Genomic DNA, 26191 nt, shown 5'->3' with positions numbered 1-26191 from the left:
TGGGGGAGGTGGTACAGCTAGTCCTGCATTTGTGATAAGAAGTACGCAAAGGCCAGCCAATCAAATTTTAGATTACATATATCATAGGTTAATCAAAGCCTGAAATACTTAATTGATTCCAGGGGTAAACTGTTGATGTTACAGATGCTCCCATTAAAGAAATCCAATGAGTCCAGAAAAGTTCACTGAAGTATTTTTCATTTCACATTTTGTATTCCATCTTAGCTACATACACTTCTCAAGTACTGTACTTAAGTGCAATTTAAGCTACTTGTAGTATATTTGAGGAATATTACTTAATACTTCCACTTTAATACATTTTAGAAGGGGAAATATTGTCCTTTTTAGTCCACTACATTTATATAAAAGCTTTTGTCACTAGTTAGTTTACAGATTCAGATTATAAATACAAAATATTATCACCAAATAAAATAGGATATATTGTTATAGATGAAACTACCAAGCAAGTAAAACTGCCTCACCACTGTCAGCCATACATGCATTAATCTCTCAGTAATAAAATATAAGTGATTCTGAAATGAGCCATTTTGCATAATGAGTACTTTTATGTTTGGTACTGGTAAAGTACAGTTAAGTCTGATGCAAATACTTGCAGTAATTTTGCTTGTAATAGAGTGTTTTTATACTGTGGTGTTGCTACTTTTTCTTAAGTAAAAGATCTGAACATTTGATGAGCAGGTGAGTAAAACAGGTGAAGTAAATGATGGAGAAATGGTTGATATAAACCTGGTTTGGTGGACGTCTAAGGTCTTTGAGGTTTTTATCATCAGTCTAAATACTGATGTCCAGTGAAAACCATTTATCTCACATGTTGAGAAGCTGTAAAAAGGAGCTTTATTTTTTCTGTCTTTCACTATATATGTTATGTTTTTTCAGCCAAACAGGTCTGAGGTAGTCCATGTGAAGTATTGAGGAGAGTGCTGCGGACAGAAGCAGACCCACTGACTGCACACTGGTCAGATGTTGTTAAGGGGAGGGGTCTTCCTTTATATAAGTCTGGTCGACCATCAACCTGGTTCTCACAGTTTGGTCATGATGGCGAAGCTGGGGATTTTGGTTGCTGTTGCTGTGTTTCTGGAGACGGTCTCTGCGACCTCTGTAAGTGTCACAAATATTTTATTCTTGTGTTCCCTGTTCAGTATGTAAAACAATGCTGTCATTTTTGCGCCCACAGATTTCCTGAGATGTATATATGCACCATGCCACATTTTACTGGTGTATTTCTGTGTCTCTGTATTGATTTCCATATCAACTCAATTTCTTGCACTTGTTTATGTTTGATTTCTGTAGCTGGGGGTGGTGTACACAGAGGGAGGCATGGTGCAGGGAGAGAACATTCGCCTTGGCTTCCGACGTCACATGGACATCTTCAAGGGGATTCCCTTCGCTGACATGCCTGGAAGGTTTGAGAAACCAAAGCGTCACCCCGGCTGGGACGGTGGGTAGACTGATTCAACTTCAATTATATCTAATTCAGTGGTTCCCATCCTTATGTCCTTCAGGGACTCTTTTTTTTATCATTGACTAAAGTGACAACCCCCAAATAAGTGAAATATTTTAGGTATATTTTAATTTTATATTCAACACATTACAGCAACAACAATTAAACTACAAAGTGAATACAATAACTGTAGGAAGTTTGTGCAAGATGAGTTTTTTAACAACCAGATATACGTAACAGGCTTCTTTGTTGACAAATTGAGTATTTTCTTCTCCCTCACATTTGGCCATTGTTCTATAAGCTCTTTGAGAGTGAAGTCTCTGTGAATATAACCTGTGTTTAGGTCTTCACTGTGCCCTTATTCTCTGAGATTTCTTTCATTTTTTTTCAAGTTTTATGAAATAATAATCTAAACTTTAAAATAAAAAAATAAAAATAAAATTGTTTTCTTTTAATAAAATGCTGAGACACAGTATGGATATAATGCAGATTTTTAAAAACGTTTTCTTACCCAATATCAATTTTTCTTAGAGTTCCTAATGATTTATTAATGAAAAACTGAGTGAAGAACGATTCAGGAATGACTTGATAATTGATGAAGTACTTCCTTAAGGAGTTCATGAATATTTGTGAACTGATCATACTGATCATTTTCTGTATGAATGGTTCCTGATTAACCCTGAACCAGCTGGTGAAAGGCACAAAACTAGCAACAACTCATTAATTACTAATTACTAATTCCTTAAACATTACTTACTCTTTTTGTGTCCCCCTAAAGCATAGAAATAAGTAATACTGAGTAGTTATTAAGTAGTTCCTCAGTACCTAATGGTTGCTTACCTTTAAAGTGTTACATAATACTGAGTAGTTAATGAGTAATTACTATGTCGTCCCTCATTACTTCATCGTAAGCTTATGATTACTTACTCTTTGTGTGTACCTTAAAGTAAAGTGACACATATTTCTGAGTAGTTACTGAGTAGTTCCCCATTACTTAGTGATCACTTACTCTTTTGTGTAGAAATAAATCATTTCTCATTGGCTAATGATTAACTAGTAGTTAGTTCCTCATTCATTCATTCATCACTCATTATTTCATTAACTAATCATTAGAACCACTATAAGATTTGATTAGATGTTAGTAATGGTTAACAAGCAGTTAGTTACTCATTTGTTCCCTAACTACACAATTTTTATGTACCTTTTTTAAAAGTGTTACCAAAAAAGTCCGTTTAAGTTCCTTCTTTTTTCATCTGTGTAGCAGGAAAACAGAAAAGATCAGACTTGGATAACCAGATTTTTTTTTCTCACTTGCCTCTAAGGGCTTCCATACTCAAAACTATAATTCACATAACAAGATATCTACGCTTACCTCTTCTCTTTTATCTTAAATTGAATTGATTGAAAAGGTTTTATCTTCTAGCTACTGAGATACATGAGCAGAGCTGACTGATAATATCAGGAAAATATTGAACTACATCTGATTATATTGGTGTTGCATTAATTTTGTCTGCCTGTACGAAAACTTTTTTTTTTAAACAGATCATAATTAAGATTGTTTTTGTTAGTTTTATATGCAGTTATTTATGAGTATTTGATCTTTTTTCTTTATTAGGTTTACTATATACATGCATCGTGCTCTATTTGTGTGTGTGTGTGTTTTAAGTCATGTATAATGAATAAAAATACTAGTGAATGTTTACTGGTTCAGTGCCCTGATTTCATTTTAGATAATAATGTTTATTGTCACTGTAAAATATCCTGCCTCCATTACATCTTTGTCATGATGTTTAACCATCATATCTGTTCATGTATATTATCAATATTCTGTATAAAGAATATTGGCAGATACATTCATATCATAATTTTTTTATTCCCTAACATCAGTATCCGCATTGACCCCAAAAATCCAGTATCCATTAGGCCCTAAATTATGACATAATATGTCATACAAATATACTTTTCTCTGGTAATTCTGGTAAAAGTCTTACACCGGCTGTGTCTCTCCTCAGGTGTACTGAAGGCCACAGAGTACAGGAAGAGATGCCTCCAGGTGAACCTCATCATGACTGACACCAGAGGCAGTGAGGACTGTCTTTACCTGAACATCTGGGTTCCTCACGGTCGCTCAGGTAAATACTGAGAGACATCAGACATCCATCTTATTAGAGCTTGACCTCGACTGGCTCTCATCCTTCCTGTGTTTTAGTGTCCTCTGGTCTGCCCGTCATGGTCTGGATCTACGGAGGAGGCTTCCTGGTTGGAGGCTCGATGGGTGCTAACTTCCTGGACAACTATCTGTACAGCGGGCAGGAGATCGCAGACAGAGGAGACGTTATTGTGGTGACACTGGGATATCGTGTGGGGACTCTGGGCTTCCTGAGCACTGGAGACTCTAGCTTACCTGGTAAGTGCAGTGACAGTATTGATCCAACCTAAGTCCCACCCCTTTTTGCTTTGTGCTCCAACAGTTGAGCAAGACTTGGTACTCGATGAAACCTAAGTCAGCTTTCTCCTTTACTGTTTCCTGTAGCAGTGTTTCTCTTTACAGGATGGCGAAGTGATGACTCGCCTTACTTTGATTGGCTTGCACTTGTTGCTTTTGTTGGTTTGGGTTGGGTAGGTTGTGGGTAGTTTTAGGCACGGGGAGTGTGATTATGTCAGGATAGAATAAGAACATCAGGGAAGCAAGGTAATCAGAAGTGTAGGGTGGAATATGCCTTTGCCATCTTGGAAAAAAAAAAGACTTGATTATATTGGAAAGAAAACAAATTCCTGAACATATATATATAACTGTACATTTTAAGTTAACTAATGTTAGCAAACTGCTTGCTAACAAGCTAGCTAATCTATATCAACAGCTAGCCAGTTACATGTGATCCCTAATGATACCAAATCATTGGCTGACTAGAGGGCTACGCCAGCAATCTAGTTAACTAGTGTTTTGTTAACATTAGCTAAGTCAAGATGCAACAATTTACAGCAACATCTTTTAAACATCTTCAAAATTTGGTTTTCTTTTCAACAGAGATGAGGCCTCCACATAGCAGCCAGTAGTGAGAACACAAGAATGTTGAATACCCCAAACTTTTATGTCATAGGGTATTTATGGCATTTTTGCACAGTTAGTGTAATTAGCATTAGTCAGCATAGTAACCTATATGACTTTTTAGCAACTGCTTGACTGATTTGGACAATACTGGAGTGGTTTGGGAGGTTATTGAGGATGCTTAATTAATTTTTGACATTTTTAAAATTCAGATCTTCCTTTAAAATTGGAGGTGGCCATGTTGCAACTCTCAGAAGGCTCTCAGATCTGAATTAAGTTCCTGTCAATTTAGAAGTTTTAGAGGACAAAGAATTGATTTGATTGTGCAGATTAGTTATTTGGTCTATGAAATGTCAGAAAATGGTGAAAAATGTTGATCAGTGCTTAAGATGACGTCCTCAAATGTTTTGTTTTGTCCACAACTCAAAGATATTCAGTTTGCTGTCAGAGAGGAGTAAAGAAAACAAAAACTAATCATATTTTCGAAGCTGGAATCAAAGAATTTTGACTTTTTTTTAATGAAAAAATGACTCAAAATGATTAATCAATTATGAAAATAGATGCAGATTAAATTAATAGTGGATTAATAATGGATTGTTGCAGCTCTAAGTGTTTTATGTTCATTGTTATTAGTTCAGCTGGTTCTTCCCTTGTTGTGCACAATTTATTGATAGTTGATTGGTTAATTTAAAGACAAACATTTGCTAAATTTCTTATATTTTTGGTAGAGGCTATGAGAATGACTACTGTGTGTGCACTGTCCATAGTAGTATGTTGTAATCCTACTAATAATCTCCATGTTTACTAAATGTATCTGTTTTATCAGTAATTGTAATTTAGTTTATGTAATCCTGTTACATGTAGTCTGTTACTCCCCAAACCTTTATGCAAGTTAGCATTTGGTAGTTTCATAATGCTGGAGAGCCATACTTAACATTTCTGACATAAAACTTTCCAGGTTCACAACAGGGCTCTACTGGCTGGCAAATAGACTAAAAGGAGAAAATTGGCCGAGTCACAGGCTTGCTCAACTCTTATTGGAGCACAGGGCAAAAGGAGGCGGGACTTTGGATGGACCAGTTGTACAGAGCCTAGAAGATGTTGGCCTCCCTACCAATTTTAAAAATTGTTTTATTAAAATAGTTAATTCCAGCTGTGATAGAGTAAAATGTTTGATCTTTGCCAGGAAACTATGGTCTGTGGGACCAGCACGCTGCCATCGCCTGGGTGCACAGGAACATCCGCTCATTTGGAGGAGACCCTGACAACATCACCATCTTTGGAGAGTCTGCAGGTGGAGCTAGTGTCAGCTTCCAGGTGAGAGGCTTCTTTCTGAGTGTTTAGTTCATTGTATGAGGTGATAGATGGCTGACAGATATGAAATTAAATTCAATGCATAATTTATGAGTATGAATCTAACTTGATATAATGTCTTATTTTTTCTGTCTGCGTCCCCACAGACTCTCACTCCCCACAACAGAGGGCTAATCAAGAGAGCCATCTCCCAAAGCGGGGTTGCCCTTTGCCCCTGGGGTATCATTAAAAACCCCCGCAAGATCGCAGAGGAGGTATATACAGCATCTCTGACATGTTTTATTTCCTCTGTGGAACTCCTTTGGACAAAGATTAAAGGTTATTCTAACCGTCTCTCCAGGTTGCTCTGAAGGTCAACTGTCCCACCGATGACACTATGGCTGCCTGTTTGAAGATGACTGATCCTGTGCTCCTTACGATGGCTGGCACTCTCAGTATAGACAGCTCACCTGATCGTAAGGACTGCACTCCACACTGCCTAGTTTACATTTTCATTTTAGACACTGTGTCAGTGCTTTGTACCAGAACAAGACACAGAGACATAAGCTTTTATGCTTTGATTAATGACCAAAGAAAAAATGAAATCCAAGCTATTGTACCTTAACTATTTTGTCTCACTGTATGATGTGTCCAATGTGTGCTATGGGCTTTCAGTTTACACATACAAATCTGTGGTGTCTGAAAAAAAAAAAACAGTTTAAATATTAATTAGTATTAAAAAGTTTTTATGTTTGGCTGAGGTGGATGAAGCTGTATCGATAAAAGCAAAATAGAGAGAGAGATGAAAAAGTTCTCTCCTTACGTCCTCCTCTTCTGCAATGGTTTATTGGTATCCAACTGTAGAAAAAGCGCCACTATGTACTGATTATTTCATATTTATCTTGATGAGTCCAGCTCCTAATGTTCACATTAGTGTATTTGATGGAAACGTCTGTCCATTTTTCTGGAAGTTCATTTAAAATTTACCCCAAATTTGGCTGGTGAGCGTTACTCATCAGTTGCAACTTTATAATTTCAATTTAAGTCATTTTATAGATGGTTTACAAACTGAACCATTAACAACAAATATCTGGTCAATATCTCAATAGAATTTTTTCTTAAAGATTTATAAATCACTCAGTCATCATAAACAAATACTTACACTTACACTAATAACTAATAACTAATAATACACTGTATAAAATGTTATAATGCGTGCAACAACAAACTTTAATCAGAATGTAATCAGTAATTGTCTTTTATCAGCTATGATGTAATATAATTCCAATATATAATTAAGCAAAATTATAAAATTATTTTATATAACACTAATGATAAAATAACATAAATTAGAACATTACTAATAATGAGCAAACATAGTGATATTTTCATTGTTTGTTAACAGTGAAATAACTAGTAACTAAAGTTTAATTAACTACCAATTTACTATTTATTGATGATGGTTATTATTAGTGTTACCAAAACCTGACAGATTTATTGGAGCTTCCATTCTTTCTGTCCGTATGTAAAGCATAAATAACAGAAGAAAAAAAAACACACACAGGTGGTGCAGGGCAAAATAACTCCAGCTACCAGCAAATTTAAGCAAATGGCAAATTATATTAAGTGTTTATTTGTATCTGTCTCTGTCAGACCCCCTTGTGGAAAACCTGGTCCTGTCTGCTGTGGTCGACGGTGACTTCCTGCCTGATGAGCCCTCCAACCTGTTCCACAATGCGGCCGAGATCGACTACATCGCTGGAGTCAACGACATGGACGGACACATCTTCACTGGTTTAGATGTTCCCACAATCAACTCCCCTCTGGTGGACACCCCTGTGTGAGTTTAAGCCGTTCGATCACAGACTAAATGAAACACTGACAATTCTGCAGCGAATCAAACTAGAGCAACATCACCCTGGTGTTCTGAGAACAGTTTTCACTGAAGGGAGGAGTTTTATCAGACCATATTTTCAAACCTTCTCTTCCTGACTGCAGAGAGGACGTGAAGAGGCTCCTGGCTTCATACACTAAAGAGAAAGGCAAGGCTGGTTTGGACAACGCCTACTCCACATACACCCAAACCTGGGGATCAAACCCCAGTCAGGAGACAATCAAGAAAACCATTGTGGAGATTGGAACAGACTACATCTTCCTGGTTCCTACTCAGGCTGCCCTCTACCTTCATGCTGCCAACGCCACGTGAGAATATGATTTTACTGTACAGATGTCACAGTTAGTTTATTTTAAGCCGTTTTGTTCCACACTTAGCTTTAGAGAGTGAGTAACTGGTAGAACAAGACATTCTCTGAAGAGCAAGACAAGATATCAACAACTGCTAGGCTAATTATTGTGCCAATTACAATTGGCAATTATTGTGCCCCTTACTGTTTCCCCATTAAGTTTAGACAGGTAGGTAAACCAGGACACTTGGTTACAATACCACTACACTGTTCTATGCATCTTATAGAAAATTTAGGCTATACTATACAGCAAAAAGCTATTCAAAAGTTTGCATATCTGGCAGCTGTGGTGGCATTACAGTAGGTGGTTCACCATCTGCTGCCTGGCGGAGATGTAAGCTCAACTTTTTGAGTGCTACAGTTTTCTTTCTTTATTTAACCCCGTCTTTGGTGTACTCATTACCACATCTCTGTTTTTTCTTTGTCTCACCAAAGGACTGGCCGTACCTACTCCTACCTTTTCTCTGAGCCCAACCGTATGGGCGGCATTGCCAGGCCCTACCCCAGCTGGATGGGAGCCGACCACGCCGATGACCTGCAGTACGTGTTCGGAAAGCCTTTCACCACACCACTGGCCTACTGGCCTCGCCACCGTGACGTCTCCGGCTACATTATCGCCTACTGGACTAACTTTGCTAAAACTGGGTATAACTCTGCACACACAAGACTTCACAGAAATGAAACAAATCTGAATCAGACACTGAAATAGAAAACTAAAACATTTTCTCTGTTGTTGTTGTCCACAGAGACCCCAACAAAGGAGACTTGAATGTGCCCGCTACCTGGCCTCTATTCACCAGCACGGGACACCAGTTCCTGGAGATCAATTCCAAGATGGACAAGGGCTATGTGGGACAGAAAATGAGGATGCGTTACGTCCATTTCTGGACCAGCATCCTACCCAACCTTCCCATGAACATCTACGAATAAAGAGCTTGTGCACCTCACGTCAGTACTGGTTCATGAAAAAATAAACTGAAGAGCAAATACAAATGATATTTCTTTGGTTTTATTTTATGATGTGCTTACATCACGTAGTGCCAAACAAATTTACTTACTTACTTTGTAAACACAGCAGAAAGATGGCTGATTTTTGAGTCTCATTCCCAGGATGTAAAATACCAACGTTTTGGGTTGGTGAAACGTCCTGAGCTCTGCAAAATAATGAGAAAATAAGAAGGTACGGGCAGAGCGCGTGGTCTCTGTGGATGCAGGCAGCACCACAGACTTGTGGTGGATCATGGGTGATAATTGAAAGGAATTATTTGTGCATGAGTAAATACATTGTTTTTTGGGAAAATCCTGAATAGTTTGCCTTGCAGTACTTTTGTACTTTTACTTAAGTAATATTTTGAAAGCAGGACTTGTAACAGAGTATTTATATGCTGTGGTATTGTTTTTTTTCTTAAGTAAAAGATCTGAACTGGTAAAGTAAATGATTGGTAAATGGTTTATGTAAGTGAAAAGTCCAAAAAACTCCTGCAGGCCTTGGATCAAGAAGCAAACCTGAAGCAAGAATCAGGTTCTGCACACTATTAATAGCTCCCAGAAATTATAACTGAGCAGTATTTTATTCTAGAAGACGTCTTTTTTTGTTGTTGTTGTTTTGGAGATATTGGCTGTAAATATGTCTCTCTTCTTTCCAATTTAATAGGACTAGATGGAACTCAGCTTGTGGTGCTCAAAAACATTGAAAAATCCAAAACTAGCTCTTTCCAGAAATCATCACTGATGATAGAAGTAGTAGTAAAAAAGAAAGAGTTTCGGTAGGTGTAGATTACCTTGAGTAACAGGTTTGTGATTTTTGGAACGAGACACTGGTTTTGAATTTTACAAATCCTCTTTTTTTGTGTGTTTTGAGCATAACAAGCTGGAGAGAATGTAGACATCTCTACAACTGGTAATTCCAAAGCTCTACAACTCACACCAAAAAAATCTAGATGGATGAATAGCAGGCCAGGAGAAAAATATGTACTTTTGATTTTTGGGATGAACTGTTCCTTTAAAGTTGCTGAGAATAATTAGTACAGTGTGCAGATCTTTTGTCTGATTTGTGCCTTCAGATGGTTTTTATAAACCTAGTTTGGTGGATGTCCAAGGACAAATGGAGTCTTGAGGGTTTTTTATCAAATGGACATTTCACTTCCTGCGACATTTTGGCTGAATTTGGTTCAGTACTGATAAGACATACCGCTGCCACTTGTGCCAAACTGGCACCAAACAGAACACTGAGCTCCTAAATTCAGTTACTGCTGACTTCATCACTCATCTCAACTACTGATGTCCAGTGAAAACCACCCATATCACATGCTGAGAAGCTATAAAAATTTAATTTTTCTTTGATCACCACGTGGTGCATGATGGTTCAGCCAAAGGCTTTTTAAGGTGTTTGATGTGATGCAGGTTTTGAGGTCAGTGCTGTAGACACAAGGTGGTTAAATATGACGTTATGTAACAGTGGGAAAAGCAGGCCCGCTGACCGCACGCTGGTCAGATGTTGTTAAGGGGAGGGGGTATCATTTATAAAAGCCTGCCCAATTATCAACCTGGTTCTAACAGTTGGGTCATGATGGCGAAGCTGGGGATTTTGGTGGCTGTTGCCGTGTTTCTGGAGACGGTCTCTGCGACCTCTGTAAGTGTGTTATTCTAGTATATCTAAAGAAGCAAGTTTTCCCTGTTCAATATGTGTAAAACAGAGTTCAGTTCTTTGTTCATTATTTGTTCATTTCTGAAATAATCATAATACATATATTGTATTGGAACTTAAGTTTTCATATGTCTGTGATTGATTAAAACATTTTCATTAATCCAAAACATGACAAATTGAGACAGAATTCAAATCTAAATGCACTTTACCATATTTATTGGTGTAATTCTATGCAAAGCTATGGATAACAGTTTTTGTATTTCTTTGTGTCATTTCTGTAGCTGGGGGTGGTGTACACAGAGGGAGGCATGGTGCAGGGAGAGAACATTCGTCTTGGCTACCGACGTCACATGGACATCTTCAAGGGGGTTCCTTTCGCTGACATCCCTGGAAGGTTTGAGAAACCAAAGCGTCACCCCGGCTGGGACGGTGGGTAGACTGAGTCAACTTCTCTCCTAAAGGGAGGGAAACATTCTGCTGATCCTTTTGCTAAGTCTGATTTATATTGTTTTCTCTCCAGGAAAAACAGTTTTGCCAAGATAGTCTTTCTAAGTTCCTTAAAAAAGTGTTTTCATCTGTGAAACGGGTGGGAAAAAAAAGTTTTGTCAGGATCTCTTTTCAACGTTACTTTCTTTCGTCTGTGGAAAAGGTATGTAAAAATTCTGGCAGGTGAAAAAATATTGCAAAAAAAAAATATATATTTTGAATTTTTCAGCCACAAGAGTCTGAAGCGCACCACTACCCCATGTTATAAATAAGACTAAAAGCATTCAGATTTTTTCTGCAGGTGTGGCTTCAGACTAACTTTTTTTTCACTACTAGACTGGAAAAAAACAATTTTAACTGTCCTGATGTGAGTGTAAACCATCCCAAGATCAAAACGCTGTTTATTTACTTCACATATTATCATATAGTCCTATATTGGTTCATTTTTAGTTGAGTTTTTAATATGAAAAAGTTGAGGAAATTATTACATTTATTTATTTATTTCGACTTAGTATCTGTTTCTTAAGCTCATGTACATCATTGTAATGTACACACACTTGTTGTTATCAAAGAACAAGGACTTCAGCTATTGTACTACAGTACAGAACTTGAGTAAATGTGTCTGTAAATGTATCTCAAGCCCTGATTCCAGGTGAGTTTTAATTTCTACATGCACTCCAAATACATTGTGCATGTATTTCTATCCAAAACAAAGATACAACATGTTACATACCTTGGCATCACAAAATATCTGACAAAAAAAATCACCGGTCAAAGCCTTTTTTCACTTGTTTTCACTAAAAATGAAGTAATTTAGAAAACTGAGTGTTGGAAAGCTTGGCAAAGCTAACCTGGCAAACTATTTTTTCACCAGCTCTTACGTCATAAACACAGGAGAGAAAACAATGGGCTGGTTGAACAGCAGACATTTTGACTTGTCAGAGCAAGAAAAACACAGGTGGATTTAATAACAGTAATCACGGCTCAGTTCCTTTAATTGTCCCAGTAACAGTGACAGTGAAGCAGCATGCACAATAGAGGGACGTCCCCCAAGAGGAATGGTTTGGTCTTTAATACAGCTGTGAGATTTCTGGTAGGACATTTCAAAATGTCTGCTGTGCAACCAGTCCATTTACATCAGACTTGGAAAACAGATCACCAACATTTTTTATGCATTGCAGGGCTTCTGTATTAACAACTAGAATTCCCACCATAAATACATGCCTGCTCACTCCTCTTTGAAATTAAACTGAATTGACTGAAAGGGTTTTATCTTCCAGTTTTAAATGAGCACCAGCTAAAGGTCTAAACTGTATTAGAGCCCGGCCCGAATTTTTTAAATCTCTATCATCAGTATCAGCTCCAAAAATCCTGTCAGGCACTCCACCGTATGATACAACTCATAAACAAACATACTTTATTCTGCTAATTTTCTAACATTGCTCTTACACCGGCTGTGTCTCTCCCCAGGTGTTCTGAAGGCCACAGAGTACAGGAAGAGATGCCTCCAGGTGAACCTCATCATGACTGACACCAGAGGCAGTGAGGACTGTCTTTACCTGAACATCTGGGTTCCTCACGGTCGCTCAGGTAAATACTGAGAGAAGCCCTCAAGAGTCTCATCCCTCTCATCAGATCTGGACTCTAATGGCTCTCGTTGTCTCTGTCCTCTAGTGTCCACTGGTCTGCCCGTGATGGTCTGGATCTATGGAGGAGGCTACCTGGCTGGAGGCTCAATGGGTGCTAACTTCCTGGACAACTATCTGTACAGCGGGCAGGAGATCGCAGACAGAGGAGATGTTATTGTGGTGACACTGGGATATCGCGTGGGGACACTGGGCTTCCTGAGCACTGGAGACTCTAGCTTACCTGGTAGGTACAGTGACAAAAGTGACCCATCCTAAGTCCCACCCCTTTTTGCTCTGTGCTTCAATAGCAGTTGAGCAAGCTTGGTACCCAACAGAACCCCAGCCAACTTTCTCCTTTCCTGTTTCAAATCATCTTCTTCTTTGTACAGCCATGTGTAATCCTTGCCTTTGTTGCCTTGAGTCATTTGAGTTGGGTAGGTTCTGGGTAGGTGTCGGGATGAGGAGTATGATTGGGTAGGGTTAGGGTAAGAACATCAGGGTAAGCCAATCAGAAGCAGAATAGGGTGGAACATACCTTCATAATGCTGTGGGAAAAAATGCTCCCAGTAATAATATGCAATGTGCTACACTTGTTTATGTTGTTTTGAACATATATATTAGTCACATCTAAAGTTAGCTAATGTTAAAAAAATGCTAGCTAACTAGCTAGATAATCAACATTAATAGCTGGCTAGTTATATCTGATAGCTAATGGTAGTGAAACACTGGCTAGCTAGTAGGCTCAGACAGCAATTGTTAGCTAGCTAGCATTTTATTAACATTAGCTAACTTCATATGTCAGTTTTACAGCAGTATCTTTTAACCATTTTTAAAATATGTTTTTCTTTTCAACAGAGACAAGCCTAGCACAGAGTATATGTAAGGAAAGGAGAAAGTTGACAGAGGCTCTATTGGATATTAAGATTGCTCAACTCTTATTGGAGCACAGAGCGAAAAGGGGGCGGTATTGAAGAAGGGTCAGTTGTACAGAGCTTAACAGATATTGGCCTCAATGCCAATTTTAAAAATTGTTCAACTAAATTAGTTAAGCTGTGACTGAGTGAAATATATGATCTTCGCCAGGAAACTATGGACTGTGGGACCAGCAGGCCGCCATCGCCTGGGTGCACAGGAACATCCGCTCATTTGGAGGAGACCCTGACAACATCACCCTCTTTGGAGAGTCAGCAGGTGGAGCTAGTGTCAGCTTCCAGGTGAGAGGCTTTTTCTGTTTTCCTAGCTCATTGTGTGAGATGATCAATGGCTGACAGAAATGAAATTAAATACAATTCAGTTCAAATTAAGAATATGTCTAGAATATGTCTTATTTTTCTGTCTGTTTGCCCACAGACTCTCACTCCCCACAACAGAGGACTGATCAAGAGAGCCATCTCCCAGAGTGGGGTAGCCCTTTGTCCTTGGGGTGTCATTAGAAACCCCCGCAAGATCGCTGAGGAGGTATATAACAACTTTTCTGACATGTTGGAAAATCTCACCAGAATTTAAACATGCACATATAGATTTCATATATGAGCAACAATTCAAGATGATTTGAACCGTCTCCCCAGATTGCTCTGAAGGTCAACTGCCCCACTGGTGACACTATGGTTGCCTGTTTGAAGATGACTGATCCTGCGCTCCTTACATTGGCAGGCAGCCTCAGTATAGCCAGCTCACCTGATCGTAAGGACTGCACTCCACACTGCCTAGTTTACACTTTCATTTTAGACTTTGAAATCTCAGCTGCTGTACCTTAACTACTTAATCTGACTATATGACATATCCAGTGTGCGCAATGGGTGTGAGATAAAGGGACAGTTTGCAACCTCCTGTTTTTAAAAGCAAAATATGACAAAGAGCATCAGAAACAGACTTAGTGAATCAGCCATGAATGAAGCATGTTACTTAAATGTCCACTTTAGTTTCTTACTAACCTTAGCACTGAATGTAGTTAAGTTCATAAACTAAATGACTCACAAATCTTATTCTCTTCCTCCCCTGCTTGTGTCATTTCCATACATCTATAGTCACTTCTGGCTATGTTGTCACATACAGCTGTTATCTCATTGGTTATACTTTGAAAGATCAGCTGCAAACGAGGTCAGAGTCACCTGCCAACCCTCTCTCCCTAGGAGAACGGGTTTTACCGCTGATCATGTGTGAGGGCCTTTAGACTGCAAGCCAGCACCTAATAAATTGGAATTCATTGAAGGATAGCCCCTTGAGATGTAGCATCTCATTTTCAAAGGGGTCCTAATGCCTGATTGGATGACATCTGTGCAAAATCTGCAATGCACATTGGTAGACTTTGCCGCCATTGTGTTAAAGTTAAACTCCTAAAAATATTCTTGTGGCTTTGATGGCACTAATGTATTTCAGTCAAACTAGATATTTTGAGAGACTGATTGGTGCTTTTATTCCCTCCATATTAAGAGTTTAGTTTTATGCATAGATATAAAGCATAAATTACAGAAAAAAACTGTGGGACCACAGGATGTGCAGTGTAAAATTTGTCCAGCCACCAGCGTTCTAGCAAATAAAACATGCAGATAGTGCTGCATACAGTGAGTGTCTGATTGTATCTGTCTCTGTCAGACCCCCTTGTGGAGAACCTGGTCCTGTCTGCTGTGGTCGACGGTGACTTCCTGCCTGATGAGCCCTACAACCTGTTCCACAATGCGGCCGAGATCGACTACATCGCTGGAATCAATGACATGGACGGACACATCTTCACTGGTTTAGATGTTCCCACAATCAACTCCCCTCTGGTGGACACCCCTGTGTGAGTTTAAGCCATTCGATCACAGACTAAATGAAACACTGACAATTCTGCAGCGAATCAAACTAGAGCAACATCACCCTGGTTTTCTGAGAACAGTTTTCACTGAAGGGAGGAGTTTTATCAGACCATATTTTCAAACCTTCTCTTCCTGACTGCAGAGAGGACGTGAAGAGGCTCCTGGCTTCATACACTAAAGAGAAAGGCAAGGCTGGTTTGGACAACGCCTACTCCACATACACCCAAACCTGGGGATCAAACCCCAGTCTGGAGACCATCAAGAAAACCATTGTGGAGATTGGAACAGACTACATCTTCCTGGTTCCTACTCAGGCTGCCCTCTACCTTCATGCTGCCAACGCCACGTGAGAATAACATCTCATTATACAGATTTTGTGATTAGTTTATTATAAGCCCTTTTGTTCCATGGTTTGAAATCAAATATAACTCCTACTGCTTTCAACCTATGAGTATTATTTGAGTTCCAGCTTCATTTTTCAAATTTCAGTTTTAACACAGAGTTGCTCATCCGGGGACTCAAGACTAGAATAAAACAGATTCAATTTGAAAAATAAATTTGGAACTTCACAGAAATTGAAATAATGCAAGTTGAAAGCAATACGAGTTCAATTAAATTTCAAATCATTATATTCAACTTCGATATGTGAAATACAATTTAAAAATGTGCACACAATATTCAGTTTGAACATTTCAAATTCAAAAACGTTAAACGTTAAATTCAGATGAAATTTTTTGAGTCTGAGAACCTGCATGGACCCAAATTTTGTTTATTTCTAAGATTTAATCACATTTAATCTTTTAGAGTCATTGTCACATTGCTATTCTTTCCTTGCCTTACCAAAGGACTGGCCGTACCTACTCCTACCTTTTCTCTGAGCCCAACCGTATGGGCGGCATTGGCAGACCCTACCCCAGCTGGATGGGAGCCGACCACGCCGATGACCTGCAGTATGTGTTCGGAAAGCCTTTCACCACACCACTGGCCTACTGGCCTCGCCACCGTGACGTCTCCGGCTACATTATCGCCTACTGGACAAACTTTGCCAAAACTGGGTATAACTCTGCACACAGAAGACTTCACAGAAATGAAACAAATCTGAATCAGACACTGAAATAGAAAACTAAAACATTTTCTCTGTTGTTGTTGTCCACAGAGACCCCAACAAAGGAGACTTGAATGTGCCCGCTACCTGGCCTCTATTCACCAGCACGGGACACCAGTACCTGGAGATCAATTCTAGCATGGACAAGAACTACGTGAAACAGAAGATGAGGATGCGTTACGTCCATTTCTGGAGCAGCATCCTACCCAACCTTCCCGTAAACATCTACGAATAAAGAGCTTGTGCACCTCACGTCAGTACTGGTTCATGAAAAAATAAACTGAATAACAGATACAAATGATATTTCCTTGGTTTTATTTTATTATATGCTTACAATACATAGTGCCAAACATATTTACTTTGAACACATTGAACACAAGACACTTTATGCACTTATATACTTGTATATACCTTTTTTTTTAACAAGGTTGATTTACTAAACTAATAAATCATAAAAAATTAAAGTATTTTTCATGATGGAGTGTGGAGGATGAATCCAAGAGTCTTACAGCCAGAGGACAAAGGTAGAATAGAGGTATAATTTCTTTTTCAGAACTTCAAAAATATGCAAAATATGGAAGCTAGCAAGTTATATTTGTCTGGTGCCACTCTGCTATGTTGTGATTGTCAGGGCAATCTTTAAAAAACAAATTTTAAATACGGGAATGTAAGATATTGTAATGTTAGTAATTACAGTAGATATGAGAAATGGTACATGAATCTGCGCATAGGCATATATTTATTAAATATACATCAATTCATGACCAGGTGGCATAATACAGAAAAAATAATATTCCATAATTAAAGTTAAAGCTTTCTTTGGCAAGTCGTTTAATTTCCTGTATCAGGACACAAAAGAGCTTAACTAGAGCTGGGCGATATGGCTTATAAATGACACTTCAATGTTTTTAGGTTATGCTGTGATATTCAATATTAGGGTTAAAATCTCAATATTAAATCTAAAATTAATCAAAATGATCTTTCAGTTTAAAGAATTAAATCAAATGGCAGAATTAGATTTTCCCAGTATTGTTTTTTTCTCCACCCCACATACTCAAGGCATCCATGCCCAAAAAACACTTCAAAGACGACACAGCACAGTTTACCGACTATTATTTCTGTTATGACTGTTATTTCTAGCTTGATACCATACCACACTTGTTGGCAATAATCGTCACTGGAAAAACAACAACAACAATGAAATCAAAAATTAACTTAAAATCGAATAATATAGAGATTTTCACCAGTCAGACATGACAGATGTCATAGATGATTCTGCCTGGAGAATCGAGGAAACTGACACCACAACAATGTAGATGAGGACGACAATAATAATAACAAACAATAATAGCTTCTATTCTATCATATCTATTTAATAGCTGTACAGTAGACAGCCATACAAGATGGACTTTGCATTCAGAGGTCTACAAAGTAGAAGTCTATGGGACAGAAGCAAAACATGAATACATCATTAATGTGACAAAGTGTCCAAAATTAAAAATGTCCCCATCAAGTTTTGATCTGTATTTTTTCACGTTAGCCACGTAGATATGAAACAGCTGGATAAACACAGGTGCTACCCATGATACTATTTAAGGTTCAGTTTAGCATAACAGAGACTTTCTAGTGAGCCAACATGTATAACAGCAGCACCCTGACTCTGTTTGACCTGAATGGAATGGGACCTTAATAAGTACGATTGGTAACACCTGTATTTATCCTACTACTTAATGCCAAAATGCCTGTAGTGAAAAAAGGTCTATATTTATTTCTTTATTATATTTAGTTACCTACACTGTGACAACTGAATAGAATATCTGTTGATAATATCTGTCAACAGAGGAGTGTTTGGAGCTGTTGTGGCAGGAAGGTCTGTAAAGACTTTGGCCTGTCTAGCACGAAAATGCTAAAGTTTAAAATTATTTTTCAACCAGTGGCAGCCCCTCAGACATGTAAGCTCAATTTGCAGGTTTATCTTATCTTAAACCATGTGTTGTTGGCTAATTTGAGAATCGGTCCACCTGCTTCTGTGAGTCAACAACAGCATTTGCTCAATTACCCACTTTACAAGGACTGCTGGGTGGTTCTCTCTTCCACAAGTTAGTGTTTCTTCATGTGCGTGGGTTATATACAGGTTCACCTAACATCTATATGAAGATAAAGGAACAACCAAACCTCTACATGAAGACCATGGAGTGTGTCCTCTTATCTCAACCTTTACTAAAAATAAATCATATAGTTGGAAGATGGACGAGAGGACAGACATTACCTTTACACATAAACATTTATAAAGAAAGATTTCTCTTAATGAAATGGCTAAGTTGTGAACTTCACCAGATATATGTTAAGTTATGTATAAATTAATACTTAGTTAACATGAATACATGAGTAAATGATTACTAGACACATTAGTTAACTGTTAAATAAAGGTTAGTTAATACTTATCATTGCATTAACTAATATTAATATCATCTTTATAAAGTCTTAAGGGATGTATAACTTAATAAAATAGTTAAAATGAACACATTATTAAGTGATTACTGGACACATTAGTTAACTGTTAAATAATGATTAATTCATGCTTATTACTGCATTAATAATGTTAATCTCCCTTAATGTAAAGTGTTATATATTCTTATACCACGTGATACCAGGCTGCATCCAAGGTCAAATCATGGTCAGTTGTAAAGGTTGTATAACATGGGTAAACAGCTTTATTAACCATCTTCTCTTGCAGCGTGTATGTGTGTGTGTGTGTGGGGGGGGGGGTTCTTGTGTATATAAACACCTGGAGAGGACCTTCCTGGTTTCTGGACAGCCATGGAGAAGCTGAAGATTCTGTTTGCTGTTGTTTTGTCACTGGGAACAGCCTCAGCAGCCTCTGTAAGTCTGTAAGAATTTCAGTCATATGTCACATGTCAATTGTAAATATGCACCATTTACCTGGAGTAATCCATCTGCTCTTTATGACTGTAATATGGGTAAAAAATTAAATCTATGTTACAGCTAGAATGTGGTCATTATAAAAATATTGTCTGGCTTCATTTAACAATGAGTTTATGTCATCTCTGTGAACTTTCTGTGATTGGACTTTTAACAGTTGCTTAAAAACACATTTACAGTGTAGCTTTTACACAAAGAAAGAAATTAACTATGATATATCTATGCAGTTTCTTTAAAACATATTCTGTACAATGACCAACAATCAATGACAAGTTTGTTCTCACAACAATGTTGAGGAAAAACAGGTTCAATAGGTTACTTTACCTACTGTCAGTGAAGATGAGAGCTCTTGTTTGACTGTGTCTCCAGCTGGGTGTGGTACAAACAGAAGGTGGCGCCGTTAAGGGACAAAATATCCCTCTCGGTCTTTTCCGCTCTGTAGACGTCTTCAAAGGAATTCCCTTCGCTGCCAAACCTGGAGCATTTGAGAAACCCAGACCTCATCCTGGCTGGGAAGGTGTGTACACAGCTGCTTAGAAATTTCTCTTACGCTGCAAAATCGTTCCTTCATCAAGGAAAGGTATTGCTTCCACGTATATAAGTCCTTAAAGAATAAATTTTTACCAAAAAATTGGAAGGTATGGAGTGTTTGTGTGTTACAACAAGATGTTTTCCACATTTTAACAAGATATTTCCATGTTATAACAAAATACATAGAATAATGTTATGACAACAAAAGTTTTGTGTTATAACATAAGTTTTTATGCATTTTCTAACTTAATCTACATTGTCAAAACAAGAATTGTTTTGTATTCCAAAATACATGAAAATATCATGAGAAATTGAATTTCTTTTATTATTTTGCATTACTTTTATTATTTCAATTTTATGTATTTAATTATTTTATTTTTATTCGCTTATTTATTGTATTTTTCTTTATTATTATTATTATTATTATTATTATTATTATTATTATTATTATTATTTCCTCTATCACAAACTTCGGCACTTCTTCCATAAATCAGTGCAGAGGTGATAAGTGTGTACAGGAATGGACTTTTTCTGTGTTGTGATTTTCTGGGGGGCTTTGATTTCCTGCACTACAAAAGAGACCAAGCAAGTGGTGTTCGTGTTGCCTTCTACACATCTTCAGCAAATATCCAGCCATGATGATCAATGATAAGAAATGATCAATATTGTTGTCATCCCCAGGAACACTGAAGGCAACAAAATTTGCTCAGAGATGTCTCCAGATCAGCATGCTCCAGACTTCAAGTTTTGGGAGTGAAGACTGCCTCTACCTCAACATCTGGGTTCCTCATGGCCGACATGGTAGCTCTTCTGTGTGTTTCAGTATATTAATGGTAGAGTGATCGATATAGAAAAATAAAGATGCTTCTCTTTCCCCTCCAAGTGTCATCGGATCTCCCCGTCATGATCTGGTTGTACGGAGGAGGCTTCATGGTCGGCGGCTCCATGGGGCCAAATTTTCTCAACAACTATCTGTACAGCGGTCAGGAAATTGCAGACAAGGGTGATGTTATTGTGGTCTCAGTGGGATACCGTGTGGGAGTACTGGGATTCCTCAGTACAGGGGACTCACGCTTACCTGGTAAGGGCATTTGGATTACGTGGGATACATATGACAGTTCTCCTTCTTACCAGCCTGCATTGTGTGATTTACATTCAGTTACTCAGTGGTGGGAAGTAACTAAGTACAAATACTTTGTTGCTGAACTTAGTGACAACTTTTTACTTTTACTACTTACATTTTAACACAAATATCTGTACTCTCATTTTCAAAACAGACAAAAACAACATAAAAGGCATAACAAGACAAATATTACAGAAAAGACATAAAAAAAATCAAGAAAAACGATGTTAGATGTGATAAGACAAAAATAATTTAAAAGATGCAACAACAATAAAAAAAAGCACATAAGACATGATGAAAAAGACATAAAACAAATGCAACAAGATGCAAATATAACAAATGTAACAAGACAAAAACCCAATAAAAATATGTAACATAACAAGACAAAAAACAGCTTCAAAATGTAGTAAGATGAAAAAGATGTAAAAAAAAGATTTAACAATATGAAAAGACTGGGAGGGAGAGTTGACCACACAGAAAAAGTGAGGCTCAGTTAGCTTTGCACAGAAACAGCCTGTAGAAATGTCCTTCAGAGAGCTACTTTCTACTCTTTTTTTTTTTTTTTTTAACTTTGAGCACAGTGGAAACAGTACTTCTACTTCACCATTGTACCTGCACTTCTACTTGAGTACAGAATGTGTACGTCTGCCTCTGTGGTAGTATTTAAAACTGATTGTCTTTAATGGACTTTTGACTCCGAATTTGTCACCACGTCAGGAAACTATGGTCTGTGGGACCAGCACGCTGCCATCGCCTGGGTGCACAGGAACATCCGTTCATTTGGAGGAGACCCTGACAACATCACCCTCTTTGGAGAGTCAGCAGGTGGAGCTAGTGTCAGCTTCCAGGTGAGAGGCTTCAGTTAAAGACACAGTAAAACCTTCTGATAAAGCATGAATGTTTAGAAGTTGTAACTAATGACTTAATTAATGGTTCATTAATAAATCATTAATGCTTTACAGGGAAGCAATAATGCATTAATAAGAAACATTTAAAGGGATAGTTTGGCTTTTTTGAAGTGGGGTTGTATGAGATACTCATCCACCCCTAAAAGCTGTTTGACAGGAAGGAAGAGCAGTGAAAATATACCGTAAATTTAAAATGCTATCGGTTTTTCTTTAGATAGTTAAAATAAGTTTTGCTTAGCATGTGTTGACTGCCATCTTGTGTGGATAATACATCGACTATAGATGATTATCTCACACAAATTCACTGTCAAAAGTATTCTAAGAACTATTAATAAATCCATTAGTTACAATTTATAAACCCATTACATAATTGGCAATACCTGAAAAGTGCTATTTGATGCATTTTTCCATTACTAAGGCCAGGCAATGTGGAACGTAAACACAACTACAAGTAATAATTTGATATTCAATGTGTGCATTCCTACACAGACTCTCTCCCCTCACAACAAAGGGCTGTTCAAGAGAGCCATTTCCCAGAGCGGTGTTGCCTTCTGCCCGTGGGCTATGAGCAGCAACCCACGCAAGGTTGCAGAGGAGGTATGTCATTGTCAGACATCATGGATATGGACCCTGCTGTCACAAAGGAAGTCCGAATTTTTAATTTAGAGGATCATTTTGTAAAATTAATCAGACTTAAGTCCTAATTTTTAAACAATTGTTCAACTTCCGCATTTGAAATGGTGAAAATGTTCAGGCCACAATAATCCATTTGTCCCCAGTGGATTGCAGAGACACAGTCCAACATTGATATTAGGTATTGGAAAAATATTCACCAAATGTTGAAGATTTCATGTAAAAAAAAAAAAAGCCTCATTAAATCTACATTTGATGTTATAAAACAACAAAATATTAAAACTTCCACAGGGGTTGAATACTTTTTATAGACACTGCCAGTGCATCATTGGGTAACATTTGGCCTAGATTGGTTTGTCTATGAAAATTGCTTATCAATAATCTGTATGTCACAAGATTGTTGGCTTTAGTACACCATGCTCATACTTTGTGATGGTAGGTGAAATTTAAACTTTCAGTGGCTCTAAAATCCTGCCCCTCCATGTTTGCAGATGGGACATGAGCCAAATGAAAAAAATCAAAGTACATGACAAATACTTTGAACCTAAAGATGGTTTCTCTGTCATTTTAGATTGTTCTTATCATGCTTGTTCAAGTGTTCTTTTTTCTTTCAAGTTTGGTTTAAATTAGCTATTTCATGCTATAAGAAGGGGTTTCACCTCATGAAAAAAGACCAGTTTTATTTTGCTTCTCTCTGCCTCTGTGAAACTCAGGTGGTGTCATTGTGGCTGAACAGTTTATGACCTCATTTCAGTCAGCCACAATGACTTCAAAGCAGTAAAACGTTTGTTTTTACAGAATAACACCATTCTGCTTAAAACATGCTTTTATTACCATGTGTTCAGGTTGCTGAGACGGTTGGCTGCCCTGTTGATGACAGAATGGTGGCCTGTCTAAAATCAACGGACACTCAGACTCTCACCATGGCTGCTCCCCGCATCAGTCAAGGCTCCCCAGACTGTGAGCATTATTCTCTGTCAGTGGGACAGTACTGAACTGACATATTACAAACATGTTACAAACACTAACAGAGAGTAGCATTTGCATTTTGGAACATAAGAAAGCACTGCGTCATCATCAGTAATGCATCATGGGAAATTATGCAAATGATGGTTGTCTCTCAGCCTTTCAGCTGCACATGTGAATGTCAGAAGCCACAATCCTACAGCGCCCCACAATGGTTAAGGACACCATAACACGAGTTACATTCCACAAACTACACAAGCTTTCCAAATAAGGAAAACACAACATTAACTGACAATATTTTTCACCACTAATCTGTAGTTCTGTTTCAGCCATGTAATCTTACTACTACTGCTACTACTAATAATAATATTCATAATCAAGAAAAAAGAGTGCTCATATAGTATCAGTATCAGCAGATATCCAAATACAGATATGAGAACTGGATCGCAACTTAAAAAAAAGTGGAGGTCTTCTAATATAAATCCCTGTAAGATGCCACCTCAGTAACTCAGTGTCAATTTATCCCAGATCCTGGTGTGAAAAACCTTCTTCTGTCTCCTGTTGTTGATGGAGACTTCCTCCCTGATCAGCCTGAGAACTTGTTCCAAAATGCTGCTGAAACTGACTACCTCGTAGGGGTTAATGACATGGATGGACACCTTTTCACCTCACAGGACATTCCATCCCTTGGCAACAAGAATCAGGAGACACCTGTGTAAGGCTGAGTGGACTTCAGAGAGAAGGCATTTTTATTTTGTGGGCAAAAAGAAAGAGAGGAAAAAAGAGAGCAGATTTACACTAACAGAGCTCTCCACTTTATTTTCACTGCAGGGAGGATGTAAAGAGGCTCCTTGCTGCTTACACTAAAGAGATGGGGAAGGCTGGTCTGGAGACTGCCTTTGCTGAATACTCATCCAACTGGGGACCAACACCCAGCCAGGACACCATTAAAAGAACTGCTGTGGACATTGGGACTGACTACATCTTCCTGGTTCCTATACAGACTGCCATCTACCTGCATGCTGCTAACGCCAGGTGAGGCTAACTGCTTGATTCTTTTACCTTCAATTATCTTTTTATTATTGCAGGTGTGTTTTGCAACAAAAGACAAATGCTTACTAAAGATAAGGGAGGTCAAACACAGACCACCACAGACTCTCACTGAACAATTTTCAACAGAGTAATGCTGGACGGATACACACTAAAAACTCTGAGTCTTTAACAGGTCTGGCCGTACCTACTCCTACATGCTGTCTGAGCCCAGTTTAATGGCTGGACCAGGCAAGCCCTACCATGACTGGGTGGGAGCTGACCATGCTGATGACCTGCAGTATGTATTTGGCAAACCCTTCACCACGCCAACGGCTTACGGGGACAGACACAGAGACCTGTCTGCCTACATGATTGGCTACTGGACTAACTTTGCCAGAACTGGGTAAAAAATATCTGCATGCATGTGCAAGACTAAAATTTGTGCAGCTTGGGGGTTATTTTACAATTCTCATAATTGGCTATTTTCACAGGAACCCCAACAAAGGAAACCTGAAGGTGCCTGTGTACTGGCCTGAATTTACCAGCACTGCACCCCAGTTCCTGGACATTAATGGTAAGATGAACGACAGCTCTACTGGGCAGGAATTGAGGCTACGTTTTGTTCGCCTTTGGACCAGCACCCTTCCCAGCCTCCCATCACATGGTGTCACAGATGTTGAGTGATGTATTTTAGTTAAAAAAAGATACCAATTATGCAAATAAAAGTGTGTGCAATGACAACGTTTGACTTCTTATTGTATTATTTAGGGCTGACAATTATTTTAATAACCGATTAATCAGTCAATTATTTTTTCCATTGATCGATGAATCTGATTAAAAGAATATGTTTTTAATTTCCAACTCATTCAGAAACAGAACATTTGGATTGACAGAGCAAATAAGTGGACAAACAACAGGTTGCTGCTTGAATATTCTGTTAAAATAATATAAAATAATAAGAAAAACTAAATGTTTGTCAAATAGCTTCAGTAAAACGATAAATGTACACAAAAATACACATAGATGTATGTTAAACACCTGCAAAATATGTAGGCTACTTTTTTTTTGTGCAAAAAATATTTTTTTTTGTTGTTTAAGGGACCTGAGCTGTTGGAACAATAAATAAATGATAAATAAAGAAATGCAAATCAGAAAACCCAGTAATAGGATTTCAATCAGGAGAGACTAAGAGTAAAAGCAAATAGTTTATTGACATTTACATGAGATATGAAACATGAAAAGTCATTGTGAAAACAATATGCACATATATAAATGGGGGTGATAAAGCTGTAGTGAAGAGAACCCCCCGGGGTCAAGACACTGGTGGTGGTGGAGAAGAGGTGC

The 26191-nt window shown here is 38.1% G+C and overlaps 3 protein-coding genes across 4 annotated transcripts; all 3 read left to right on the top strand.

Annotated features, from left to right (window-relative positions):
- The first annotated feature begins 473 nt into the window (after positions 1 to 473).
- Positions 474 to 11116, top strand: LOC146308164 (bile salt-activated lipase-like). 2 transcript variants are annotated; one of them, XM_084745387.1, is made up of 12 exons: positions 474 to 1119; positions 1312 to 1459; positions 3475 to 3594; positions 3672 to 3869; positions 5698 to 5828; positions 5972 to 6079; positions 6166 to 6280; positions 7458 to 7644; positions 7803 to 8006; positions 8483 to 8692; positions 8794 to 8995; positions 10976 to 11116. In XM_084745387.1, the coding sequence occupies exons 1-11, from the start codon at positions 982 to 984 to the stop codon at positions 8975 to 8977; spliced, it is 1743 nt and encodes a 580-aa protein (XP_084601513.1). In that variant the 5' UTR covers positions 474 to 981; the 3' UTR covers positions 8978 to 8995; positions 10976 to 11116. The 2 variants fall into 2 exon arrangements, with proteins under 2 accessions (XP_084601513.1, XP_084601512.1); XM_084745386.1 differs by lacking the exon at positions 10976 to 11116 and having other exon boundaries at positions 8794 to 9040.
- Positions 10614 to 17012, top strand: LOC146308163 (bile salt-activated lipase-like). Its single transcript, XM_084745388.1, has 11 exons — positions 10614 to 10679; positions 10976 to 11123; positions 12651 to 12770; positions 12855 to 13052; positions 13892 to 14022; positions 14159 to 14266; positions 14377 to 14491; positions 15404 to 15590; positions 15749 to 15952; positions 16452 to 16661; positions 16763 to 17012. Exons 1-11 carry the CDS (start codon positions 10614 to 10616, stop codon positions 16944 to 16946), a joined length of 1671 nt encoding a protein of 556 aa, XP_084601514.1. The 3' UTR covers positions 16947 to 17012.
- Positions 17013 to 20029: 3017 nt separating this feature from the next.
- LOC146308162 (bile salt-activated lipase-like) lies at positions 20030 to 25588 on the top strand. The gene is made up of 10 exons (XM_084745589.1): positions 20030 to 20171; positions 20867 to 20986; positions 21069 to 21266; positions 22026 to 22156; positions 22706 to 22813; positions 23695 to 23809; positions 24344 to 24530; positions 24647 to 24850; positions 25041 to 25250; positions 25339 to 25588. Exons 2-10 carry the CDS (start codon positions 20914 to 20916, stop codon positions 25529 to 25531), a joined length of 1419 nt encoding a protein of 472 aa, XP_084601715.1. The 5' UTR covers positions 20030 to 20171; positions 20867 to 20913; the 3' UTR covers positions 25532 to 25588.
- Positions 25589 to 26191: the final 603 nt, after the last annotated feature.

The sequence above is a fragment of the Lutjanus erythropterus genome, chromosome 20 (assembly GCF_056507025.1).
Source record: "Lutjanus erythropterus isolate fLutEry1 chromosome 20, fLutEry1.hap2, whole genome shotgun sequence".
Lineage (NCBI taxonomy): Eukaryota > Metazoa > Chordata > Actinopteri > Lutjaniformes > Lutjanidae > Lutjanus > Lutjanus erythropterus.
The sequence above is the reverse complement of the archived record's forward strand: the minus strand, read 5'-3'. Positions and strand labels throughout refer to the sequence as shown.